Source organism: Lytechinus variegatus, chromosome 9, assembly GCF_018143015.1.
Source record: "Lytechinus variegatus isolate NC3 chromosome 9, Lvar_3.0, whole genome shotgun sequence".
Lineage (NCBI taxonomy): Eukaryota > Metazoa > Echinodermata > Echinoidea > Temnopleuroida > Toxopneustidae > Lytechinus > Lytechinus variegatus.
In genome coordinates this window covers 27,569,299-27,594,747 of record NC_054748.1, presented here as the reverse complement: position 1 = coordinate 27,594,747, position 25,449 = coordinate 27,569,299, and the positions used below count along the sequence as shown (strand labels likewise).

Genomic DNA, 25,449 nt, shown 5'->3' with positions numbered 1-25,449 from the left:
AACATATTCAAACGCTGTGGAAAAAAAAATCTCACAACCAGCATCATTCCCCTTTCCCTTTCTCTCCACTATTCGCCACGCCCTCTCCCTCGCCATTAACTTCGAAACGCCCTTTCACTCAAAGCATGGAGTGCTCAAAGCGAAGAGGCACTATCTTTTACAGTGCATATTGAGTGTAAAAAGCTTGCGTGCGCTTGCGAAATTCCTTCTTTCCAAATAACGACTTCATATTTCTCAAGGCTTTCCTAAAATATGAGGCATTATCTATTGAATGTAATAAAAAATAAAAACATTAAAGTGATAGGATAAATAATTTTGAATGGCGCATATATTCTTTTTTTATGAGAGCGCCATTAAAAACCAACCAGCAAAAACAACAACATCTCCATATCCTTGCCGCGCCCACTCTCTCCATGCATATCCCGACACGCCAATTTTCTCCATACATTCCCCATCCATCTTCCCTCTCACATAGACCTGTACAGGGACATATCACAGGCATGTTAGATAAAATAAATCTATTAAAAACAACAAAAATTATTACAAATTTGTAACAGTTTTGTTGTTTTCAAAATTAAATATTTCATGGCGAGGAGACTCACAAAATATAATAAATACGTTAATACCCTTATAAAGCTGATTCAGCATCGATCAGCATGTACCCCCATTAGCGTACCTACGGGGGGGGGCAGACTGCCCACCCCTGCCGAGTCAAAACTGATCCCTGGCCCGCTCCTTTGAACTTGAAGACTTTTTTTTTGGGGGGGGGGGTGCTTGTCAGTTTTTTATTCTGGTACGAAATCCTTTATTTGTGGTTGAAGACCCTTTTTTTTTTGCTTGTCAAATTTTGTCTGGTACAAAATCCTTCATTTCTGGTTGAAGACCCTTTTTTTGCATGTCAATTTTTTGGCAGACGAATAAGCCCTCCCCCCGTGGAAAATCCTAGGTACGCCACTGTGTACCCCCTATTTCTTAGTTACGATAGGAGTTGTCGGAGTACATACTATTACTAAGTAATTACTAATGAGGAATAAAAATACTAGAAGCTCGTTAACATCGTTGAAGTTGAGAAACGCTAGACGATTTTCCCCCCTGATTCTGTTTGGGATCTCCGATTACCACTTCAATCGCATCCCTGTCACGCAAGGCAAATAACTATTGCCTTACTATTATCACAATAAACATTGGTTAGGCATATACTCTGCAATATGACTTTCCTATTTGGGCTCTGTGACATGCCGGAGTGGTAATTTTAAGGGGCTAGACAGACACCCCCCAAAAAAGGCAGAATTATGATTTCACATCCAGAATCCATCGAAGATCTGAAAGATAAGCTTATTAATTTCAACAATGATCTGATTACTCGAATAGTTTTGGCCGCTTGCCCTGTTTCTTAGAGTAAAACTGTCGGTATCCCCAAACACTTAGCCCCTAAAAACGTGCAGAATGCTTGGCTTAAAACACAAATGGCCTTACATGTAAGCAGAAAATATAGACCTAGAGTCGGAAGACAGAAACACTAAACGGACATGGGAGTTTCATTCACGGATGTGTCGCCTATAACGTCTCACTCCACTAAATCCGGATCATGAATCACGTTGATATTTGACTTTTTTCATGTTATATAGTTCATATGATATCTCAGCTATAGGACAGGCGGATATCGTGTTGCTTATATCTATCAGAAATGATCTAGTGAAAACCCGGGTGGGACAGACCGCATGGTAGTGGTACATAGATCGTATTCTGAATATCTGATTGTGTCGTCCGAACGCAGATGCTACTATCAGGCACCGTATTTTGGTACAAAAATCGTAAACTGATGGTTTCGTCAAGACGCAACTGAAAAGGAACCGTAAAAATAGCGGTACAGAAATAGTATATCAATTTTAAATGATGGTGTCGTCCGAAAGCAGAGGCACCATATAATATAAGCAACAGCGGTCGTATCAGGAGACGATTTCGACTGAAAACAGATGAGAGGGATCGCAACAATAGTGGTACAAAGATCGTACTCTGATAACGTTAAAATGCATATGCGAGGGAACACAACATAGTGATACAGAGATTTTATTCCGACAGCATCACCCGAACGTAGATTTAAGACATTGCAGAATAGTGGCACAAAGATCGTAGACCGAGACGTTTTTGTCGGAACATAAATGCGATCAACCGTAAAGAGATCGTATCAGGAAGCTTTCTCGTTTGAACACCGATGCGAGGTACATGTAGCTGGCGCCCGCAGAAGATTGGCGAAGAAATTGAACAAGTAGATGGTTTTCTGATCATAGACGCGGGAGAACTGAGATTATTCGCACAGCGATCGTATCAAGAGACGTTCTTCTCTGAACGCTGCTGGGTATGAGAGACCGCAGGATAGTGGCAAAGAGATCGTATCAGAAGACGGTCTGGTCTGGGCGCTTACCTTGACGACGTAGATCAACCAAATATAGTGGTAACGGCACGTCGATATGAAGCCGATTTCTGTCAACCAATAGCTCAGGCAAATGTTTTCCCAAATGAATAGGCATCGGTTAAAAACTGACAATTCGTGTTCCTCGATATCATTTCAAAGAATCCAAAATAAAAGGAAAACGACATGTAGATGTGCTAATAAGGTAGTGGGCAAAATAGTTTGTAAGCATAGCCGTTACATCCTTCTTGGTACTCTGTAACTCAAACTTCATAGTTCCAGAGATGCCAAGTTCAAAAAAATGTAATGCGTGAGATTTTTATGACTCGACGTCTCTGTGCGCGCGCGCGGCCAGTACTTACATGTGTACACTCGTATGTTGCGAAAAGGTGTGCGCGCAACGCGCGCGCGCATGAGATATGGGCTTCAAAACGTTCAAAACTATGGGATGCACGCACGCTATTCATCGTATCACGTACTAGCAGTGCGCTGACTGCACTTTTGATTCGTCTCGCGTGCCGGGCTAGACGCGAAGGCGGTCGGCTAGTCGTATAATCTGGCAAATAATGCTACTTTTTCTCTTTTTTTCTGTCGGGTCCCGATGCGTGAGAAAAATGGATGCCATGCGTGAGATCGTGAGACGGACCCTGAATGCGTGAGTCTCACGCACAATGCGTGAGACTTGGTAGCTCTGTAGTTCGTATAGTCTACAAAATACAGACTTTGTAGCCTGTAGGCTAAACGTTAACCGGATCCATGGACCTACTAGTCGGAACCAAGAGTTCAGTGACAAATCCGGATGCTATTCTACAAGACTGGGTAGTTCAAGGTTCAACGCAAAGTAAAGTAGCCTGGATAATGGAGGACTGATGAATGCAAACAACCAGTTTAATTTCTCTTTTAAAAAAGTTCTTCACATGCACATCTAGAAGTTCTCGTACACAGGACAAGTCCACAATATACAGGGGCCATAGAACGGTTATGGAATTGTGTGCGCGAGGGTGTGTATGTGTGTGAGAATGCATGTGTGGGAGGGGTATACAAGAATTAACAACCTGGGGCAGTATTTAGTATTGATTTCGAAATCAACAATGATTAGGGCTAGTGTAGTAGGTTTCATGGTACACCATGTATCTTTCTTGGGCAAATGTTGGTCCTGAAAAGGACCAACCCAAGATACATGGTGTACCGTGAAACCTACTACACTATTCTTCTTCGCCATGGAAACCTTCAGAAGTTAAATGATTAGGGCTATTTTCTCCCAACCAATAACAAGTGCTGGTGCAAATAAAAAAAACGTGTCCCAAGAGATTGTGACAAACCCAGGGATATGCAGGAGAAGGAAAAAAATAACACACCACGTTACAATTTAGTGTAAAACTGGACTGTGAATGAAGACTAGGCAAATCGTGATTGACTTGCACAGGAAGAGACATGACCTCAAAGAGTAAATTCTGCTCCCAGCGGGCACGGTCACGAACCCGGATGTGGCTCTTGCCTAATCTTTCAAACTGTAAAAACAAAACAACAACATCCTTTGATGTTTCCACTTCCAACTGACAGAGCCAAACACACGCACACACGCGCAAAAACACATAAATCACTTACATTTCTCCCTTCTCCTGACATATCCCACCCCACCACGTCTTGTTCGACACGTCATGGGCCCACATCAACTGCACAATGCTGTGCTGCAGTCACATCACACGAAACCAGTCCATATCGACCGGTGGTCCCATGTCATTCGATATATCGCTTTGTAGTTCTGAGGTCGGGTTCATTAAAGGGGAATAAAACCTTGGAACAAGTACAATGAAGTAGGCTTGTGTCAAAACAGAAAAATCAAAGAATAAGAACAAAGAAAGTTTGAGAAAGATCGGACAAATAATGAGAAAGTTATGAGCATTTGAATCTTGCAATCATTAATGCCATGGAGATCCTCCCGTTGGCAATGCCACAAGGAGGTGCGATGTCACATGTGAACAACTTTCCCTTTGATCTGTTTCGTTTATTTTTCTGTTTTCACACAAGCTATCTTGTTCCAAATGTTTCATTCTCCTTCATTCAATGTGACAGTTGCTTGAAAATTTCTGGTCAAATCAGCAGCGTAATAGGCCAAAATAATGAGGGGGCAAGCATGGCCTACATGGGAATATTTGTTTAAAAGGTTGCAAGATTTTTGAGCTTTTTTGATACAAAACCCTTATTTTGTGATAGATTTTAACAAAATATACAGAAGATCGTACAACATCCACTTTCCTTTATTTTTCCTTTTTTGATCCCCATTTTCCTTAAGGGGGGGGGGGTGCAAAGCACTAATGGCTTTATGATTTATCAACTATTTATCTATCAACACCACTAGTTTTTATAGCTCTACACAACATGCTTATAAAACATGGGTTCGGCACTGGACCCCCAAAGGTTCCACAACCAAGACAAAACAAAGACAAGAAAGTATGGCAATGGACAATGATGAACATTATAATTATGAAAACAATGCCAAAATCTATCACAAAATTAGATTTCCTTTTCAAAAGATAAAATTTCTCGCATGCTCGCTTCGCTCGCGCCTTCTTTTAACATAGAAATTTTTGTCTTATACGCCATGTTCTACACCTTGACAAGACTGTTGACAGTCACGGTAAATTGCAAATTCATCTACTGCCAACTCATCAACTCACCAAATGGTCTACTTTTATTCATTCTAATACCATTCCGTCCATCACCATTTCGTCTAACAACCATTTGGTCCAATCACCATTTGGTCTAATCACCATTTCGTCTATGACTATTTGCCTCATAACCAGTTGAGTTGGTCTAATATCAATTTCATATGGCAAAATGAACACTTAGTCCAATTAGACCAAATGGTATATGGACTAAATGGCTATTGGACCAACTGGTTATTAGACGAAATGGCGATTGGACGAAATGGCAATTAGACCATGTGGATAGTGGACAAACTGGTGGTAGACCAAACGATAGTAGACGAGTTGGCAATTGGACGAATTGGCATTAGACCAATTGGTAATAAACCTGCAGTCGCTGGGGAGGCTTATGAAGTATTATGCTTAAAGCTGCACTTCATAATAGTAGATTATGACGGTAAGTAAATAACTTTGCTAGCCAATTATAGTCATTGCCATGGTAACAACTTTCAAGAGCCAATCAAAATCAAGGATTCATTCATTGGAAGTCAACATTTTGATGGGAAATTTGCAAGTAATTTTCACGCAACGTGTATTGACAGTTACACGATTCAAATTGCCATCTCCTTCCGATTTATTCTGATATCTATGCCGTGTTATCACAATTCAAGCAATTATCCCGTAAAAATAGGCATATCAATTGCAATGAATAAACATAGGAATTGAGTATGTATCAAATTGTAGTGTATGAAGTACAATCAATTAATTGTATTTGAATCACTAACAAAACAATGATGCATACAGCGGGGAATTACGGTCCACTTTGCATATTTCCGGCAATACAACTTTACAATGTACTGTACACTTCCGTTCGGTATTTCCTTATTGTAATAATGTAAAATGACTCATCACTATATTTTAGTTGAAATCTACTAAAATACTATATATTTTTCACGAAGATTCTGCCGTGACTTCCTTAATTCTCACTACATTAGTGAGCATTGATTGACTAATATTGTCTTCGCATCAGTCAGCCCCCGCATTTAGCACAGGATTTTATACATTTATGAGGTGTGGAGTGCAAGTGAAATGAACTCTGTGGATGGTTGGCGTGTTTCCACAATATGAGTCATTTCAAGAAATTTCAGGATATAATTGTTGTCAGGAAGAGTTTGGTTTTTATCATGATGGATATCTACTTCCAGTGCGACATTATGTGAAGTGGTGCACCACCACTGCCACTATCATCATCCCCACCACCGTCATCATCTCTCGTAGCATCATCATCATCATCATCATCACGAACATAACCATAGTTTAGATTATCGTCATCAGACTCATTTATCTTATTTATTTATTTATTATCAATTCGGCAATTACAATATACAATTAAATTTGGAGTTAAAATAGATTACGAGCATCTGTGCGAGTACATTCACTGTATTTTGAATAAGGTACCAGAAAATTGAATAAATAATGTTTGAGAACTGGCAGAATATGTAAACACAATAAACAAATTTGGGACGTAACAAAATAAAATGAAAATAAACAGTAATCATATTGAGACATTTAAAACTCAGATAACATATATCATCAGAGGTAATCTACTCTGTAAATGCAAAAAGAGCCAAACTCATCATCATAATCATTATTCATTTATCATCATCATCATCACTGATCATTATCACATCCGCCATCACCATCATTCACCATCATCGTCATCATCAACAACAACCATACCGTCATCTACATCGCCCTTGACATCACCATGATCATCATCATCATCATGACCATCACTACATGACACACCCTTATCATCGTCATCATCATAACCATAATCATCATCATCATCATCATCATCACCATGGCCATCACTACAATCATGTCACTGTATCGTCGTCTTTAAAATCATCGTCATCAACTACGACAACCATTCACGCCATCAACATCACCAGTCACCATTCAAGATGATCATCATGACTATCACATCACCAACATCGTAGTACCGTCGTCGTCATCATCATGATCTGCAACAACTTTTAACCAACATCATCCACATCAACAGAAAATTAGCGTACCTTCACTCTCAACTTCAAGTACCATCATCTTCATCATGAACATTACCACTATCACCTCTCCCATCAGGGCCGGAGACAGGATAGATGGATTTTGATAGAGGAGTCGAGGGCAAAGCGACCTAAACAGTGACGTCATATTTTCTCCAATGAATTGCAGGGGTATCGTATATTTATAAGACCCGCACTTTTTGTACTCTTTTTCTTCTTCTTTCTTTCTTTCTTCTTTTTCTTCATCTTCCTTTTCTTCATTTCCCCTTCCTTTTTTTCTCTTTACTATAGGCCTACTTCAAAAATCATAAGGGATGCTGCCCCTTGCGCCCTGCCAACTACCAGCGACCGCGGAATGGGTTCGAAAGGGGAGGGGCTGACCATACCAAATAATCAATATCTTCATTTTTACATTTTTGTACGCGTTTATAGGAAAAAAAAAAAAAACGATTTTGAGGCTGAATTATCACCCCCCCCCCCGGTTCCGCACCCCCTTACTACCATCGTCATCAACATCCATCAACATTACCAATACCCCCCCCCCGCGGCGAACCTAGTGTTTTCCAAAGGGGGGGGCAAATTGTTTTGAGGATATTTCGTCCTCGAAAAAAATTGACAAGCAAAAAAAAGTCTTCAGCTTCAAAAGAGGGGACACACGTCTGTTTTCATTGCATTTTTACATTACAAATGGATCAGTTGTGACTCGTCAGGGGGGGGGCAGGGGTACATCCCCTGCATGAGTTGTGACTCGTCAAGGGGGCAGTCTGCCCCCCCGGTACGCTAGTGCCCCCCCCCCCTTGAGAACCAATACTAAAATCAAGGCAACTCCATAGACGTTCAAACTTCAGTTTTATTCTTGGAATGGGGACAGAATTTCTAAAAGCTGGGGTTTTTTTCTTTAAAAAATGTCAGAAAATCGAAAATAAATTGAATCCAGAATCTCAGACGGAGACACCCTCCGGCTAGACAAAGTCTGCAATACCAGACTACGATTCTCTTCCCTCAAGCTCCATGTACATGGGGTCATGTCAGGTCACCGAGCATGCGTCAATCACTTAACGCGGTTTCCGCTGGAGTTCCGAGAAACCAGACAATAACAGAGATGTACCTTGCCGTGACCTGAACAATAAAAAGTCGACCTTCTGTAAAAGGACCTTAAACTAAAATCGAGACAGAATTGCATTCAGATATAATCACAATGTCGCATTCAAACTGCAGCTATTTGGTAAACAGTACATATTCACGAAATGCAGTTGCCGTGATCGCTGCATGTATTTGAGCCAAAGTGCAGTAAATCAAAGTCTACCTGGCTACATCGATCACACAGGTAGATATGATATACAAATACACTGTGGAATTATCACATCATAACCGTATTACGCGGTGAATAACGTGAATAAATAAATGTGTTTACTACTGGAGAAGGCAAGTTTATTAATAGACCAATAGCTGTTATAGTAGTCTATGTACAAAAATAAAATTCCGCTGATAACGTTGGCTGTATACAAAGTCATGTATACATGTAGTAAAATGTAAATTGCTCGAGTTTTAGAATAATTCCCCACTCGTGGCAACTTGAAAATAGTCCAAACAGAACTGTTCAAGAGGTACCCAGCGCGTGTAATAATTATAACTAATGCCTTCAGAAATGTGGAGGGTTTTTTATCTGCCCTATTATTTTATACCGTCCATCACCGATCGTTAATTATACACATTCTAAGGCTGTACACTGTAAAAACTGCGGTGTTAAAACTGACACCAATTGGTGTTTAGAGGACCACACCCTGAGGTGTTAAAATTATACCCTAGAGATTAAATATAACACTAAAGAATGTAAATGTAACAACAAAAGGTGTTGTAATAACACCTATAGGTGTAAAACTAACACCACCGATTTACCACCGGTGTAAAATAACTGGTGTGGTCCTCTATGCAAACCGGTTAACATCACAGTTTTTGCTGTGCATAAATTCCCAGCTCATACATTAGTTGTTGCTATGTCTTACAAGCCATCATTTCTCCACCATGAACGTGTGACAAGCTGTTCTGTAAACATTTTAAATAATCATGTTCCATTTAAGGAAAGTGAACATGTTGAACAAAATATATAGCTTGTGCGAAAACAGAAAAAACACAAAGAAACAGATCAATGAAAGTTTGAAGAAAATTTTAATAAATACTAGTTATGATCATTTGAAATTTATATCATGTTTGTAATGTAGATCCTCCTATTGGCAATGCGACAAATATGTGCGATGTCCACTGATCTGGATAGTATATACATGTATAGATCAGTGGTGATGTCACATATGAACAACTTTCCCATTACTTTAGTATATATTTTACTTAAAGGGATGGTCCGGGATGAAAATATTTATATCTAAATAAATAGAGTAAAATTCAGAGAGCAAAATGCTGAAAAAATCATCAAAATCGGATACCAAATAACGAAGTTATTGAATTGTAAAGATTTGCATGATTCCGGTGAAACAGATCGATTCGATGCATGTCTTCATGGATATTAATTAGGTGGGCTGATGATGTCATATCCCCACTTGTTCTTTTACATTTTATTATATGAAATTATGTTGATTTAAATGTTTTCACCAAGAACTAAAACAATTGGATTGACAACTGCTTAAGTGCATTAGTCACTTATTGCCACAACTTATTTCATCATAATGGAGACACAACATTTACAAATATGAAAAAAAATAGAATTATGATTTAATGTAATAACATAAGAAAAAGGAAAGTGGGGATGTGACATCATCAGTCCACCTAATAAATATTCATGACGATGTGCATATGACTGCATGTTTTCACAAAATTTTGATAAATTTCAAAATTCAATAACTTCGTTATTTGTTATCCGATTTTGATGAAATTTTCAGCATTGTCTTCTGTGAACTTTACTCTTTTTATTTAGATATAAATATTTTCAGCCCGGACCATCCCTTTACACTGCCCCCTTTATCAAATACTATCAGTAATTCATGATTTTTTTTTATATGGGCATGATAGGAGGGCATGTAATACGGATTTCCAAAGAATACATTATGGATGAAGAGTTTGTATCACCAGTAAAAAGAGAAAAAAGAAACATTTGAGGATACTTCATAGTCCATCAAAGGAAAAGTTGTTCACATGTGACATCACACGTCTCTATCGCATTGTCAATGTGAGGATCTCCATAACATTAGTGATCGTAATATTAAAAAATGCTCATAACTTTCTCATTATTTTTCCGATTTTTCGCAAACTTTCTTTGATCTAATTCTTTGATTTTTCTGTTTCCACACAAGCCCACTTATTCCAAAGGTTTTATTGAAATTGAATTGATAGATTTGTGTTATTATATATAGATTGGGGAGCAGCTGCTCGCATACATGAATGACGTCATAATTGGAGACTTTAAATATCATAACTCTTTTATTTTTTAATGGATTTTCATTTACCATTGTTTTCCTCTAATCCGTCTGCTTTTATCAAAATCAACCTATCGATGTTGTAGAGTAAACAGATTATGTATACCCCCTATACGTTAGCGTTTCAAAAAGCAGCATATTGCAGGGGCCGCGGAACGGTTTTCAAAGTGGGGGGGGGGGCTGACCATGCTAAAAATCACAATTGTATGGTCATTTTTTGCGTTTTTGTACACGGTTTTGGAAAAAAGTGGGGGGGGGGGCTTCAGCCCCCCCCCCCCCGGTTCCGCGGCCCCTGTACTGCAGACTTTGCTAAACACCAAAGTGCACTGCACATCGCACGTAGTCATATAATTTAGCAAAGGTGGATTTTAATGAAGAGCGAAAATCACGTCTCTGTCACGTTTCGCGGACCATCGTAGTACTTTTCGTCGGACAACAAAAAAGAGGCTACTTGTACCACATGAATAATATTGATTCAAACAAAAATAACAAATGAAAAGGATGAAAAATAATCGATGACACAGCAAATTTCAGGCCCAATGTGCCTCGTGCCGAATCGTATAATCCTAGCTTTCCTTATTCCAGTAAAATAAAATCATGACTTATATCGGCATGGGTGGCGAACTTCTGCAATTTCAGGGAATCACCAGGCATGCCTCTCGGTCTATAAAGGGAAGTTCACCCTGAAGAAAAGTTTGTTGCGTAAAAATAGCATAAAAATAATAAAATATATGGTGGAGGTTTGAGGAAATTTCGTTCAAGAAGTTATTATAATTTTAAGTTTTGGATTTGTGACGTCATAAGCGGGCAGGTGCCCCCTATGTTATGTAATATAAAATGCTTGAATAAGATTTCTTTTTTAATGGTTCCCGATGACTTATTTGTGCTTTCTCTTCATGATCGGTTGTGAAATGATACACAAAGGTTACAGTAATAAACAATTTCAATTTTCTGAGAAAATGACATTTCATTGATTTTTTTTTACCATTCGCTATGCAGGAATGCTGCACGCATATGACGTCAAAAATCAAATAAATGCAATTCTAAAAACTTTTTTTTTAATTCTTTAATATATTTATATCAAACCTTCGGCAATATGTTGTATATTTTTTTTTCTGCTACTTTTACTATAAACTTTTTTGTCAGGATGAACTTCCCTTGGATACAGTCGAGACGGAATTGAAATCAGAACAGAAGCCGGATACAAGAACAAACCGCGACAGCAGCATTGTCACTCGCGTCACGAGGGAAGCTTTCCTACTTCTCTTCATAAAAATAATACTAAATTCTTAGCAATCTGTTACCGATTCGGGCCGGTAAAAACATCAAGGCTTTATGGGGGAGGTGCTACTCATCCATAGTCTGCAGACAAAAATCAATATTGAAACATTAATCAACAGGTCTGGCTTGTCGAATGCACAGCTCAGAACAATTCCTGGTAGTGGTGGCGCCAAGGATAGGTGGGGAGGGGGGTCACCGGAGAGGGACCATTTGCCCCATTTGGAACCAATGCACCCCGATTGAGATAGAAAAATATCTCGTTATTTGTACATACACTACTAAAACGCCGGTGTTAAATTAACACCAGTGTGGTATCTATATCACAGAGACACAGAGAGGTGTTGAAACAACGCCGATTTGGCGTTAAACCAACACAAATTTGGCATTTAAGTAACACCGATTAGTGTTAAACCATTATAGGTTTGATTCTTAACTGGTGCTGTTTCAATTTGTCTCTGGTGTGGACCAATATACATGTAGATACCAGGCTGGTGTTAAACATCGGTGTTTTTGAAGTGTAGTAGGTCATATAGTCTCCAAACATTTTCTATTGTCCTCCACTTGCCCATCCCTAACCAACTTCAGAAAAAAACTGATATCCCGGTGCCACCACTGGCCCCTTGTATGTTTATAACCTTCCTTGTATTGTTCAGGTCCAGGGTTTGTGGCTGTTAAGATTCCACACTGCAAAAACTCTGGTGTTGATTTAACACCAGCCGGGAATCTATATATGTCCACACCTGAGAAGTATTGAAACAACACCAGTTTGGAATTAAACCGATGCTGTTTTAATACTACTTGGTGTTGTATAAAGTATAAACACCTACCTGGTGTTAGACTAGACCCAAAACGAAACTGGTGTTGTTTAACACTTCTCCGGTGTGAACATATATAGATTCCCGGCTGGTGTTAAGTCAACACCAGAGTTTCTGCAGTGCATGCCTGACCCGGACAACTGACTACCCAAACCAAAAACTAATAAACTATGCAAAACCACATTTAGAAATGTACCCAGCATTCTGACGCCCGAATCTTCATACGCTAATATGGCGTAATATGGACGAAAAACATCACACAATGCTGAAAACGGGGAAACACCCTTTCAAAATGCCCTAATAAATGTAAGCTCTGAAATCTGAAAAAAAAATTGAAACTACAAACCATGTGCAGTTTACTTCCTAGAAACAATGGCATTTTCTCAATTAATATTAGGACTATTTCGCAACTTTTGACAATAACTGCTTACCATAAGGAGAAATAAGGAGCAAAAATATGCATTTTCTTTAACAGGGGGAATTTATACTTCATACGAAAAATGCATATTTTGTACAACGTCACAAATTCCATGAATACAAACTTCAGTCGGGAACAGGCCTTGACGAAAACGTTCCACGAAATTTAATCAAACGAGTAAATTTCATATAATCTTCATTTTCCTTGTATTAATGCTGTTCATAGATTCCTTATCATGCTAAACGCCATATAAATATTAAAAAAGGACTTTAACCAACAGCCATGTTGAGTTGATAGGGCACACGTGTGGCACATAAGGGGCATAGGGCATACAAAATCTACCAGGAAATGGGTCCAAAAATTCATCCGAGGTACTTGTTTACCTTCCAAAGAAACAAATAATAAGCAGAATATTTCTATTTGAATAACTCCATTTAATTTGATAATGATGTGTATTAGTCTGTTTACAAGACCACTTGTAGTTTAATTCATTTATCTTTTAAGCTTAAATCGTGCACATATTAGTAATGAATGCTCAAAGCAGTTATTTTCCAGAAGTTTCTGTTTTGGAAACAGTTTGTGGGTCTTCAATGAGAGCACTGGCGTAAATCCGTGTTGATGTGGGGGGATGACTGAAATATTTTTTTTTTAAATCATGTTTTTAGATATGCAAGGAATTGTCATTGATATGTCCAGAGCACTTGGCGTACCGTGGGTCACGGCATGGGGGGGGGGGGGGCACCAGCAAAATTGTTTAATCACTGAGCGCGCTCAGTTGTCAGTTATACTGACCTAATAGAGACATTTTAAGGACAATGTCATTGAACGGATATCCATCTCACTTATCAAATAATGCGAGCGCGGAGCGCGAGCTGAAATTTTTTCTTATTCACACCTAAAAAGGGACATTACCATCAAATATGTGTAATCATGATAGGTACCTGTCTCGCTAAACAATGCGAGCGCGAGCTGAAGTTTTCATATATTTTGACCCCAAACAGCGAGATTTTAAGGAATATATTTTAGGACTCCATTAAGAGTATGCATATCTCACCATAGTCATCTAATGCGAATGCCAATTTCATTAGAATTACATCTGAACACATGAAACACTTTTTGTAGTCATTGCAGTCATGATTATCAAACGCATCTCACTAATCAAATATTGCGAGCGCGAAGCGCGAGCTGAAAATTTAGATAAATCAGACCTGAAGTGGGGCATTCTAAGGTTTCTTTGTAGGAATTAACTAGGACATACGTATTTCATTAGCCAAATGATGAGAGCGTGAAGCGCGAGCTCCAAATTTTTACCCCCATAGCATGCCCCTCCCGTAGTTACGCCACTGTATGTCCAAATGGCAAATACCCCTCCAATATTATTATCTATTTTTTTTACCCCATTATGGTTTAATGGTTTTATTAAAGATTACATTCAAAACATTTTGACATTCCATCTTAATCCCTTCCCAAAGACCCCAGCATTGTTAGGACATAAGTAATTCGTTTGGAAATGGTGAACTCGCTCTTTATTTGCATTTTATGATTCAATAATATTTCAGGAAGAATTTTCACCAATATATAAAACAATTATCTCTTGTGGTTTTTTTTCATTTCTTTCGTAAAAATTGGGGGGGGGGGGTGTTTGTACAGGCCACCCCCCTCCTCGAAAAGTGGGGGGAGGATATATCCCCCCATCCCCCCGGGATTTACGCCAGTGAATGAGAGAGAGAAAAAAAGGCGCCTAACTATATAGTACAGTCCTTGTTTACCATTTCTATACCTCATATCAATTTTACACTGACAATGTGAGAATACAAAAAATATTGAGCAAAAGTTACAAAAAAGACTTATTCAACGTCTGTGTCGTAAGACTAATTTCATCTTTGGAGTTTGGAATTGCTGCAAAATTTATAACCGTATCTCTTGATAACCATCGATAACCATTGAGTGTTATAATTTCATTTCAATTTTCCCATATCTCTCGAGGACTTTATTTTTTGCAATAGGTCATTTTCATGGAAAACGACCCCCCCCCCCTAAAAAAATATGGGCAATTTTCTAGGCCACGATAGTCGCCTGTTGGAGGAAATCCAATAATGCAAAATTCGTTTATATCCACTCCCGGCCGGCCCCCAGGAAAAAAAATAGACAGCAATGTGTCTATGGGGGGGGGGGGCACCACAGGAATGGCAAGGGGTGACCGCTGCTACATCGTAAAAAAAGCTGTTTAAAATTTCAAACAAATTGTTCAAGCCAGTCACTCAAAAATATCAAAACAATATTTGAAAAAAAATAAACAATGATTTAAAAAATCAACTTGCTGTATAGAGTGAAGGGCTTTAAAAACGGGCTACGTTTCTTCAGTGGTAAAGATTTATAAAGTAGTGAAAAAATGATAAAATAAAAAGAAAAGCGAGAAAGAGTGTTCATTGATGTGCTATTCTATTCACCTGATCTATTCAATTTCTTCTTCCTGCTATGTAAGGCATACTTCTGTAATATCTTGCTTTGAAATCTGCCTATCATGAAAGAAGTGAAAGGTCATTTGACCAAATTGTCCATGAGGTAACAACGAACTGGTCTATTGATAATAAACCAATATCGTCTCACAACGCCCACCCCCCACAAAAAAAATGTTTACGGTCAAGAAAAAAAAGGATTTAAAAAAAAATAATGAAACATGAGTTTACTGGACAAATTCTTTACCACAATATAGAATTTTGTATCAATAAGGTAAAATGAAAATTTGCTCGCTCGCTTCGTTCGCAGCTTTTAAGAAATATGACCCCATGTACCACGTCTGACTCCCTTAAATTACGCCATGTACCGCTTTCCAATACTATTTGTATCTTTTCTCTCCTTTTTTATCTTTTATCCCACGCCTGACCCCCTTAAATTACCCCATGTACCGCTTCCCGATACTATTTGTATCTTTTCTTTCCTTTTTCTCTTTACCCCTCCCCCTTATCACCATTCGTAAGGTCACAAGGCGGCCATCCCTACCCAGAAGCGGATCTAGAGGGGGTTGGGGGGTTGCACCCCCCAAAAAAAAAAAATCCGGGGACCATTTTTTTAAATCTTATCTTTTTTAGATGCAAGAAAACGCCATTTTCACACACAGATTTTCAAAAATTTTCCCTACTGTGGGAGGGGGGACACCCTCCCCCTCGCTCGCTCCGCTCGCTTGGACTCGGTCGCTACGCTCCCTCGCATACCACCCCAACCCCCCCTTTATAAAAAGCTGGATCCGCCCCTGCTACCACCCTATACTACCTTTAGTTCATATTACAATCTCGTGTAGACATCAACTATTCCACATACCAGCAAGTATAAATATTTCCCATTTTTCTATCATTATAGAATCATTTCTATTTAAGTAATATCGTAAATCACGAAGACTTCCTGGCGTCGCGTGAAAGCTATATTATACATACGTGATTATGAGCATCAATTTATTTTCCATAAGGTGATAAATCAACTTTTCTAAGAAAATGTTTTTTTTCATAACGTACATATGAAGGGCCCCCTAAGCCCGCGCATCCAAATTTTATTCATAATTAAACATGACTCTCTAATTGATTGGTCCTCGTGTGCCACGTGCAAAAAATATTAACGAAATTTAGAACAAAAATGTGCGCCTCTAACATAAGAAGTGCAACTATTGTGTTTTTTTTTAGATTGAAATAGCACATACTTTGGAAAAACTATACATCAACTATTCCACATACCAGCAAGTATAAATATTTCCCATTTTTCTATCATTATAGAATCATTTCTATTATAAGTAATAGGCCTATCGTAAATCACGAAGACTTCGTGGCGTCGCCTGAAAACTATATTATACATACGTGATTATGAGCATCAATTTATTTTCCATAAGGTGATAAATCAACTTTTCTAAGAAAATGTTTTTTTTTCATAACGTACGTATGAAGGGCACCCTAAGCCCGCGCATCCAAATTTTAATCATAATTAAACATGACTCTCTAATTGATTGGTCCTCGTGTGCCACGTGCAAAAAATATTAACGAAATTTAGAACAAAATTGTGCGCCTCTAACAAAAGAAGTGCAACTATTATGTTTTTTTTTAGATTGGAAAAACTATACGGGTAAGGAAATGCAAAAAAAAAACTTCTTAAAATTCATCCATGAATGCTGCAAAGGTTGTTTGGTTAAAGATTTGTGACCCACGTCCAGGACTCCAGATTAAAATCCGTCAAATTTTCTCCAATGGTGAAAACACGCTCAAATAGTGTTTGGTTGACTGGGGTGACCTTACCAAAGCTCGACAACCGGATACACATAAACCCTTGTACCACGCAGTAGTCCGGTGAATGTAAACACTTCTCAATTTGGGGTCCTCGGTCCGCTGGTGCGGGGCGCGCACCTTTCTTTCCTTGGTGGATCCAGCGCAGGGGGAGGGGTCACATCCATGACCCTGGGAAGGGAATACTGCGTAATATGTCAGTTGCCATGGGGCAAGGCAACACCCCTGAAAATGAGGGGGACAAGCAAAAATGTTCTTTCTTCCAAACGAGGGAGATTTTGGAGCAATACGCCCTTTTGTTTTTTTTTGCTTGTGTAACATTTTTGTGGGTAGAAAATGCCTCCCTTTGCAAAAACCTGGATCCGCCCCTGCTTTATTTTGTGGGGGTAGGCCACTGTTGGCCGCAAGGGCAATTAACAGTATTTTGGAAAACAAAACTTAAGGCAATCGAAGAAATGATATCTAATTAGGTTCAACCATGGATGCTCTCAAATCACGTTGATATCAAAATTAACATTAGAACCAAGCATTTTATAACCATCGGCGGGGTGGGGAGGGACGTGGGGTTGATGCATAGCGGTGGGCTGGTAGCAGTTCACTGCAGGACTGTTGCCCTATTCTCACTATTACATGTATAATTATCATTCGTATACAGATTACCCATAGTCCCATATACAGAAAACTCTGTCAAATAGTCTGTATATTGGCTAGCAAATTTCGACTACAATTTATACAAAGCAATATTTTGCTATATAAGCAAGTGATGTTACATTAGGGGTGCAGGTGCGGATCCAGGAGGGCCGGGCCGAGCCGGCCCCGCCCCCTATTTTTGACAACCTGCAGAAAAAGTGTACTCTTTAACTTGAGAAATAAAAGTAAGAAAGGGGTATTATACCCATGATGTGTAATTCACAGCCTAGTAACGTTTTTTTGAGACATATAATAACGCGCTTAGACTGTCCAGTTTTCAGTCAGGTCGGAATATCAAAAAATTTGAGCTCGCGCGCTTCGCACTCTCATTATTTAATTGGTGATACTTGTATCCTCTTTATTGATCACTAAAAACAGTCCTAATCGAGTCCCTTTTCCCGTTAATATTATAAAATTTTGGCTCGCACTTCGCGCTCGCATTGTTTAGTTTGATACATATCTTTGTTCATGATTTAAAATTGCTCAGAATCTCCAGTTCTAAGGATATAAAAATAATATCAAAGAATTTTAGCTCGCGCTTCGCGGTCGCATTATATATTAAGACCACATGAGATACCTTATCTTGTTTATAACAATAAACATATACTTAAAACTTCAGTCTTTAGTTAGGACTACCCCCTGAACCCACCCCCCCCCCAAAAAAAAATAGTTTATAGCGTTCAATCGAGAAAAATATTGATGAAAATATTTTTCGGCCCCCTCTATTGGCGAAAGCTGGATTCGCCCTTGGGGTGAGCTTTCTCAAAGAAGCCTAAACAAACGCCCATAATACTAGACCAATGTTCTGTAGTTAGTGATTGTTTTGATACCCTGTACATTTTTTTTCTTACTTGATAATGGTAATAATAATAGAACTCTTAACGGATACATGTAGTCGGATACATTTAACAAGTATACATAATTATGACTTTTAAACCATTTGGGCAGTTCCAAGCAAAAGTGGACATTTTCCAAAAATTTATATTGGCTCTATTTCAAATTTGGATCAAATTTTTCTATCAAAACTCATATGGAATTTCATAAATACAAAAGGGGAGCATAATTAGCCCCCAAAAAATTCCTTACACATCTTACAGGAGAATCCGAACCATACAATAAATTCTATACATGGGACTACATATCTTGTTTTTTTACTTAATTTCAATTTAACAGAAAACTATCGCTTTTTTGTGAAATTTTCTTTTGGATAATCTGAATGTCATCATCTAACATCAAATCAAACAAAAATTTTAAAATATAAGTTCATCATATGCTGCCCGTGAGTGGATATTTCTCATGTCACTCCGTAACCGGTTATGGGTTTACGCTTTAAGTCATAATTAATGAAATACTACATAAATTTTTTAATGCAATGCAGCATATTAACGCCAGAACAACATAGAATCCAATCAATATATCAAAATTATGATAGCAATTCAAAATTCACAGCGTTTGAGCAATATATTTTCTCCTCAAATATGCATGTCCATTTTGCGTCACTCCGTAACCATGATTATGAATATTCATATCTCATTAATTCAGTGGATCAAAATAATGAATTCTATTATTTTGAAAAGTGGGTTTCACCAACTTCTTTCAGGTACCATTTTTTTCCAAATAACTATTCAAATATGGGTGATATCTTTGTTTGAATGCAAAAAAGTTGCCTCTGAATGTCACTCCGTAACCGTGGAAGTGCCCATTTATAATCCTCATTATTACTTTAGTTGGCATTATGTAAGTTATTGTCATCGTCGACATCATCATTAATCATCAATACTTAGCACATCTTGTGTTACTATCAGTTATTATCATCATAAATTCATCATCATCATTATTTATTATAATTATTAGTTTTTTATTACCAATTTGGCTTATAGGCTATATTCTTATTATCACAACAAGCATCATAATCATCATCATTATCACCTTCATCAACATCAACATCATCATCAACAACACCAGTCATCATCAATCTTCATCATATTCACCTTCATCATCATCATCATCGTCACCATCATCATCATCGTCACCATCGCCATCATCATCATCGTCATCATGCATTAACAAAGACATTTCGGGACCAATAATGTACATAAGAAATGAAAGATATATGGCCTACAAATAACCCTTTGTCATTTGTCTGTGCTATACACAAACTCATATTAATATCCAAATGTTTGAGTAGCATATACATATAGATCTGGGCCAATCTTACAAAGAGTTGCGATTGATCCGATCAATCGCAACTATGAAAGCCAGCAAAGTCAATGAAATGCATGTTTGTTCAAAAAAATTCTAGATATGAATGTATATCCATAAAGTCATTGATTTCTTGACAATTTTGTATGATTTCCTTTGTTTACAAAGGACATTTGTACATTTTTTTGGTAGAAAAAAATATGACACTGATGGATTTCCATAGAGTTACAATTGATCCAATCAATCATATCTCTTTTTAAGATGGGGCCCAGGTGGGTGTTTCATAAAGCTGTTCGTAACGGGTTACGAACAACTTTACGCATGACTGGAACATATTCTTAGGTCATAACTCAATTAAACAGGGATATCACATAGCACAAGAAAGGATCACCAGTTGTGCGTAAAGTCATTCGTATCTTACGAACAGCTTTATGAAACACCCACCAGGAATATCTCTATAGTTTTGACAGGATTTGCTGCACTTTATTTCAACACATTCCGATTCAGTGTCAGACCAAAGTTATAAAAAAATGTTCACAAAAATGTACACAATATACCATCAATTCACAAGCTATCCTATAGATTATGTTCATTTAAAAAAAAACAGTACATCTATTATATAATATCTTTGATCTTCAGTAGGAATATGTTACAGGATTAGGAATATATAGGAATGTGCATTCACGTACAACATTAAAGGTCTATGACAGACAATTAATAACGATCTATTATAAACAAAATTGTAATAGAGTAGGCCTACTGGACTAATGTGGGTGTGTATAAACAGACTGTATGAGTGTAGCTAAAAGTAAACAAAGAAATCAATCATTTGTATTTCCTAAACATTAATCAGAAGGCCTAAACCTTCGTCTTATTCTTAGCACATGAGCAAATGTAGGGTATTCAGTTATTCACTAATCGTATATTATTTCCAGAAACAAGTACAATACAGTAATTTCAGTGTCGTGCGGTTGTAGGCGAGCTACCTAGGCTTCGATTGCTGCGAACAAAGCATTACTCACCATCTTCTTGAGGTGGTGGCTGCGTCGCGGCCCCGGAGTGTCGGGGGAAGTGGTCGACTCGATATCGCTGTTGTCAACCGGCTCTTCTTTCACGTGCAGTATATCAAATTTTGCAGATTTGTGTGGCATTTCACCATTTTGCTGTTCCTCGTTTAAGACAGTAGTGGATATGGTCATCACTTGCGGCTTCATGGCTATGCCATTAAATATAATCCAAATAAACCTACGCAAGTGTAGTACTAGGAAAATACAATCGCGTCGTGCTTCACTCAAAACTATAATACCCGGTACGGTCTCTCAGCGTGTAATATAACGTAATATTACATGGAAAAAGCGAACGGAGCTCCGGTCTGAAACACACACACACACAAGTCACGGTCATTCAATATGCACATCCGGGTAGGGTACCCAAACTCGTCTAACGAATATCCGCGATCATTAAAACGGTCGATAATACGGTCAGTTAACCATTTCCCTTGAAGTATATTGAAAACACAAAGGAAGGATCATGCCAATGTCCCTTTTTGGGTCAAACAATCGATCTGGATGCTCTGTCTGGATGATAAAGGTCTATAGCTACACAAAAGAAAGCGAACTGACTAAAATAAGGAAGCTCGATAGTTGATTATTGTTGCCTCCTCGCCCCCGCTTTTTCCAGTCAAGTGATCTTTTTTGTGTGACTCAATAGTAAATCGAATAGATCACATATGAAAAACTTGTTTTTTTATGTGAGCATTAATCGCAGTGGCGGGGTGGACTTTGCTTTGTGCCGACAGTTTATGGTTTGAGCCGATATCGCATTTTAACAAGAGATAGAGGGCGGGGGGCACTAATTCGACGTTTATTTTCGGATGTACATGTACGCATACGTGCCCATGATCCTAAAATTGGTTCTAGTTTGCCTCTTTTTCCCCTCTACAGGAAGTGCATATTTTTGCCAGAGAAAGATACCAGGATATTGTTATATCCGGTAAGTGGGGATGGGCAGAGACTAAGTCATCGAATTATAATAGTCTATATATGCCCAATAAGTTCAATGTCTGCATGCAGGTAAGCAATCCTCTTCGATTGTCCCTCACCCGCCACGCCATCACTTTTTATTTTGCTCCATGTTGCCGATGTACTATTCCAGGATGATCCGGAGATGATCAGTGCTCTTTGAAAATCCTTTACTCGAGTTAAAGAGGTCTGAAATGACCATGCACAGCCTACAATGATTATTTTGTGTATACTGAAGGACACAAAGCAAGTTTAATGTGTGCTAGTCTTTGTGTGAAGACCCACTTGTTGATCAACTTCAATCAGGGTCTGTGTCTGCAGACTAGGATGACATATACCTGGGGGGTGTTTCATCAATATTTTTGTCCGACAAGTTGTCAGATCTGACAACTTTCCTGGATTCTGATTGGTTGAGAAGCACTGTTACTATAGTAACTGTCGGATAAAACAGGACTTGTCGGATAAAACGTCTGACAAGTCCTTTCATGAAACGCCCCTCCTCCTCCCCCTTGCACCCTATTCCACCCCCCCCCCCCCTCTCTCTCTCTCTGAGGTCAACGAAGGATTGGAGGGAAATCTACTAACTATCGGGGGGGGGGTGTAAACGAAACAGAAACGAAATGAAGAAATTGAAAGGAGTAAAATAAATAGATAGATAGATTAGATAGATAAATGGGAGCGAAATCAACATTAGAATGAAGTTTCCAAGGAAAAAACGAGAATTGATAAAAAATAAGAAATTGTGGGAGCAAGGGATAGAAAGAAAAATTCAAGCAAGAAAGAAAGAAAGGGAAATAAAGCAGGAATAACATAAAAAAGAAGAAATTAAATGAAAGGAGGATGAAAATACTAAAGAAGAGAAAATGAAAAGGGGACGAGAAGGAAAGAAGAGATAAAGGCAACGAAAGAAAGATAAGGAAATGTTAAGAAGAGGAAAGAGAAAGAAGACCCATGGAATTTCCAGTTAGACAAAATTGGGAAGAAAATTAAGAGAGAAGAGAATACTATAAAGAGAAGAAAGAAAATGAAAGGGGGTGGTATCTAATTTTTATCGACCCCAATTTTTTTTGGTGATAAATTGATTTTTTTACTCTTCTCGCTTTCCATTGATTATCCTAGATTTGTAAATGAACACTTATAGTTTATAAATGAAATATATAATGACATTTTTTTAAATGAAATGTCTTGAAAGCGGACTGTGATTTTTTTCCTTTTACCTGAATCCTCTTTATAAATAATTATACAATGTTTCCGATTGCTGTAATTTTTACGACTTGTAATAAGTATTTATAGAGTGATCGAGATGATGGGTTTTATTGAAATCATGTCTCTCATATAATTATGCCAATATGGAGAAAGTTAGAAATTGCAATAAACTTATTTGAATATATTCTATTTCTATTGTTATTCGATGTATTTTCAAAATATATATTTTTCTGAAATAAATATTTTGGCAGCCCCCCCCCCCTCCCTCAGTTCAGGTCCCTAGAATATGCGACAGACCACTTGTAGACCTACATTATATACACCGCTGGAAGTCTGGAAGACAACTTAAATCGTGAGGTACAAAGGTTAGGACAAATTCGGTTGTTTTACCGAGAACTGTACCATGACCGCAGAAAAATAGGCCTAAAAGTGTAAAATCAATATTGGAGCATTTGCATAAACGCATTTCCCTTTTCTTCTTATCTCATTTTTTAATGGAAAATGTACACTTGGTAGAGAACACATGACAAGAAAAGTTCACGATTTCCCGGGGAATTTCTACGAACACCAACCACTAACGTAACAACTTTGAACAGCGCAAATCATGCCCCTAAAATTAGCTGGTATACTTCCCTCCTGGTATTATGTTCAGAGAAAGTGTCATTTGATGACGTATTTATGTGAATGAATCTGGAAGTGGTTCTTACCGTTTGGTCTTCCCCTGGTACATTAGCGTGCATAAGGGGGCAGGGGCAGACTGCCCCACTGACGAGTCACAAGACGCGCAAGGGACGTATCCCTGCCCCCCCCTGACGAGTCAAAACTTATCCCTGACGAGCTAAGTGGGACCATCCTTTGAACTTGAAGACTCCCCTTTTTTTGCTTGTCAATTTTTTTTCTGGTGCGAAATGTCCTTTACTTGCGGTTGAAGCCCTTGAAGACTTTTTTTCTTGTGACATGATAATGCATAAGCATGAATGAGGACTTAAGTGTCGTCTATAAAAAGAGTACCTTCCACACTAAATACCTGGGCGGTCCACGGGGTGGGGGCGCATTGCCATATTATGCAACCTTTTAAGAAATCAAAAAGAGAACGGGGGTAGGCAGGGACCGCAGAAGTATTTTGAAAAGTGTCATATTATAGGGTCGGGATGAGGGGCGGGGGTATGACCATGCAAAAACACAACCAGATGGTAATTTTGACGTTTTTTGTTCACGTTTATTGAAAAAAATAATAATAATGATGGCGGTTGCCCCCCCCCCGCACAACCCCTGTTCCATGATTCCTGAGAGAAGAGTCCTACGAAATGTGTTTGAAATTATATCCATCATTTTATTGAGAAAATGACGTGTATTTATTTTTTTAAATTTGTATTCGATTGTCCTTCTGTAACAATATAAAGGGCCATCCCTAAACCCAAAGTCAGAAAACCATATTCAAACTTATTGACGTGCACGTTCTAAGGATGTCGACAAAGTTGAACCTAGTTGGTTTCCGACTTTCCCCGTGCAACTGCACTGATTACTTTCCCTGCTGTGCATTTGTGGCTCACAGGTACGTATTAAGGGTGGTGGGGAGAAGGGGGGGGGGGGGTGTTCACCATTGCAACTCAAAAACCACATGGAGTGGGGAATGTTCATATTTTATTCTGTATTCAGTAAAAAATTGTAATTTAGTAACAAAGACAATAACTACTGTCAAACCTGTGTTGGTGGCAACCAGCCTATAGTGACCGCTATAATCGCTTCCCATGAAGGCAGATTGTGTATTTAAGAACCTGTCTATACCAGCCACTTGTCTATAAAGGCCACATTTTGCGTTTCCCTTGGGTGGTCACTATAGACAGGTTTCACTATGTACAAGTCGACTCAAACGGGGGGGGGGTAAATATATTATGGGGACATTAAGAGCTTTTGTCATATCATGCCCCTAATAAATATGGTCACTACGTATATACTGGTGAAGACGCACAATACACCCATCTTTTCCTTT

The 25,449-nt window shown here is 38.4% G+C and overlaps 1 protein-coding gene across 3 annotated transcripts in view; it reads right to left on the bottom strand.

Annotated features, from left to right (window-relative positions):
- The window catches only part of LOC121421615 (proline-rich protein 36-like), a 29,391-nt gene extending 7,438 nt beyond the window's left edge, over nucleotides 1-21,953 (bottom strand). Inside the window, exon 1 of one of the 3 annotated variants that reach the window (XM_041616374.1) lies at nucleotides 21,252-21,953. In XM_041616374.1, the coding sequence (XP_041472308.1) occupies nucleotides 21,252-21,443 (192 nt within the window). In that variant the 5' untranslated portion in view covers nucleotides 21,444-21,953. Of the gene's footprint in view, nucleotides 1-2,425; nucleotides 2,636-4,021; nucleotides 4,117-21,251 lie in introns of those variants that run through there. The other 2 variants (XM_041616375.1, XM_041616376.1) reach the window with 2 other exon arrangements.
- Between the last annotated feature and the right edge of the window lie 3,496 nt (nucleotides 21,954-25,449).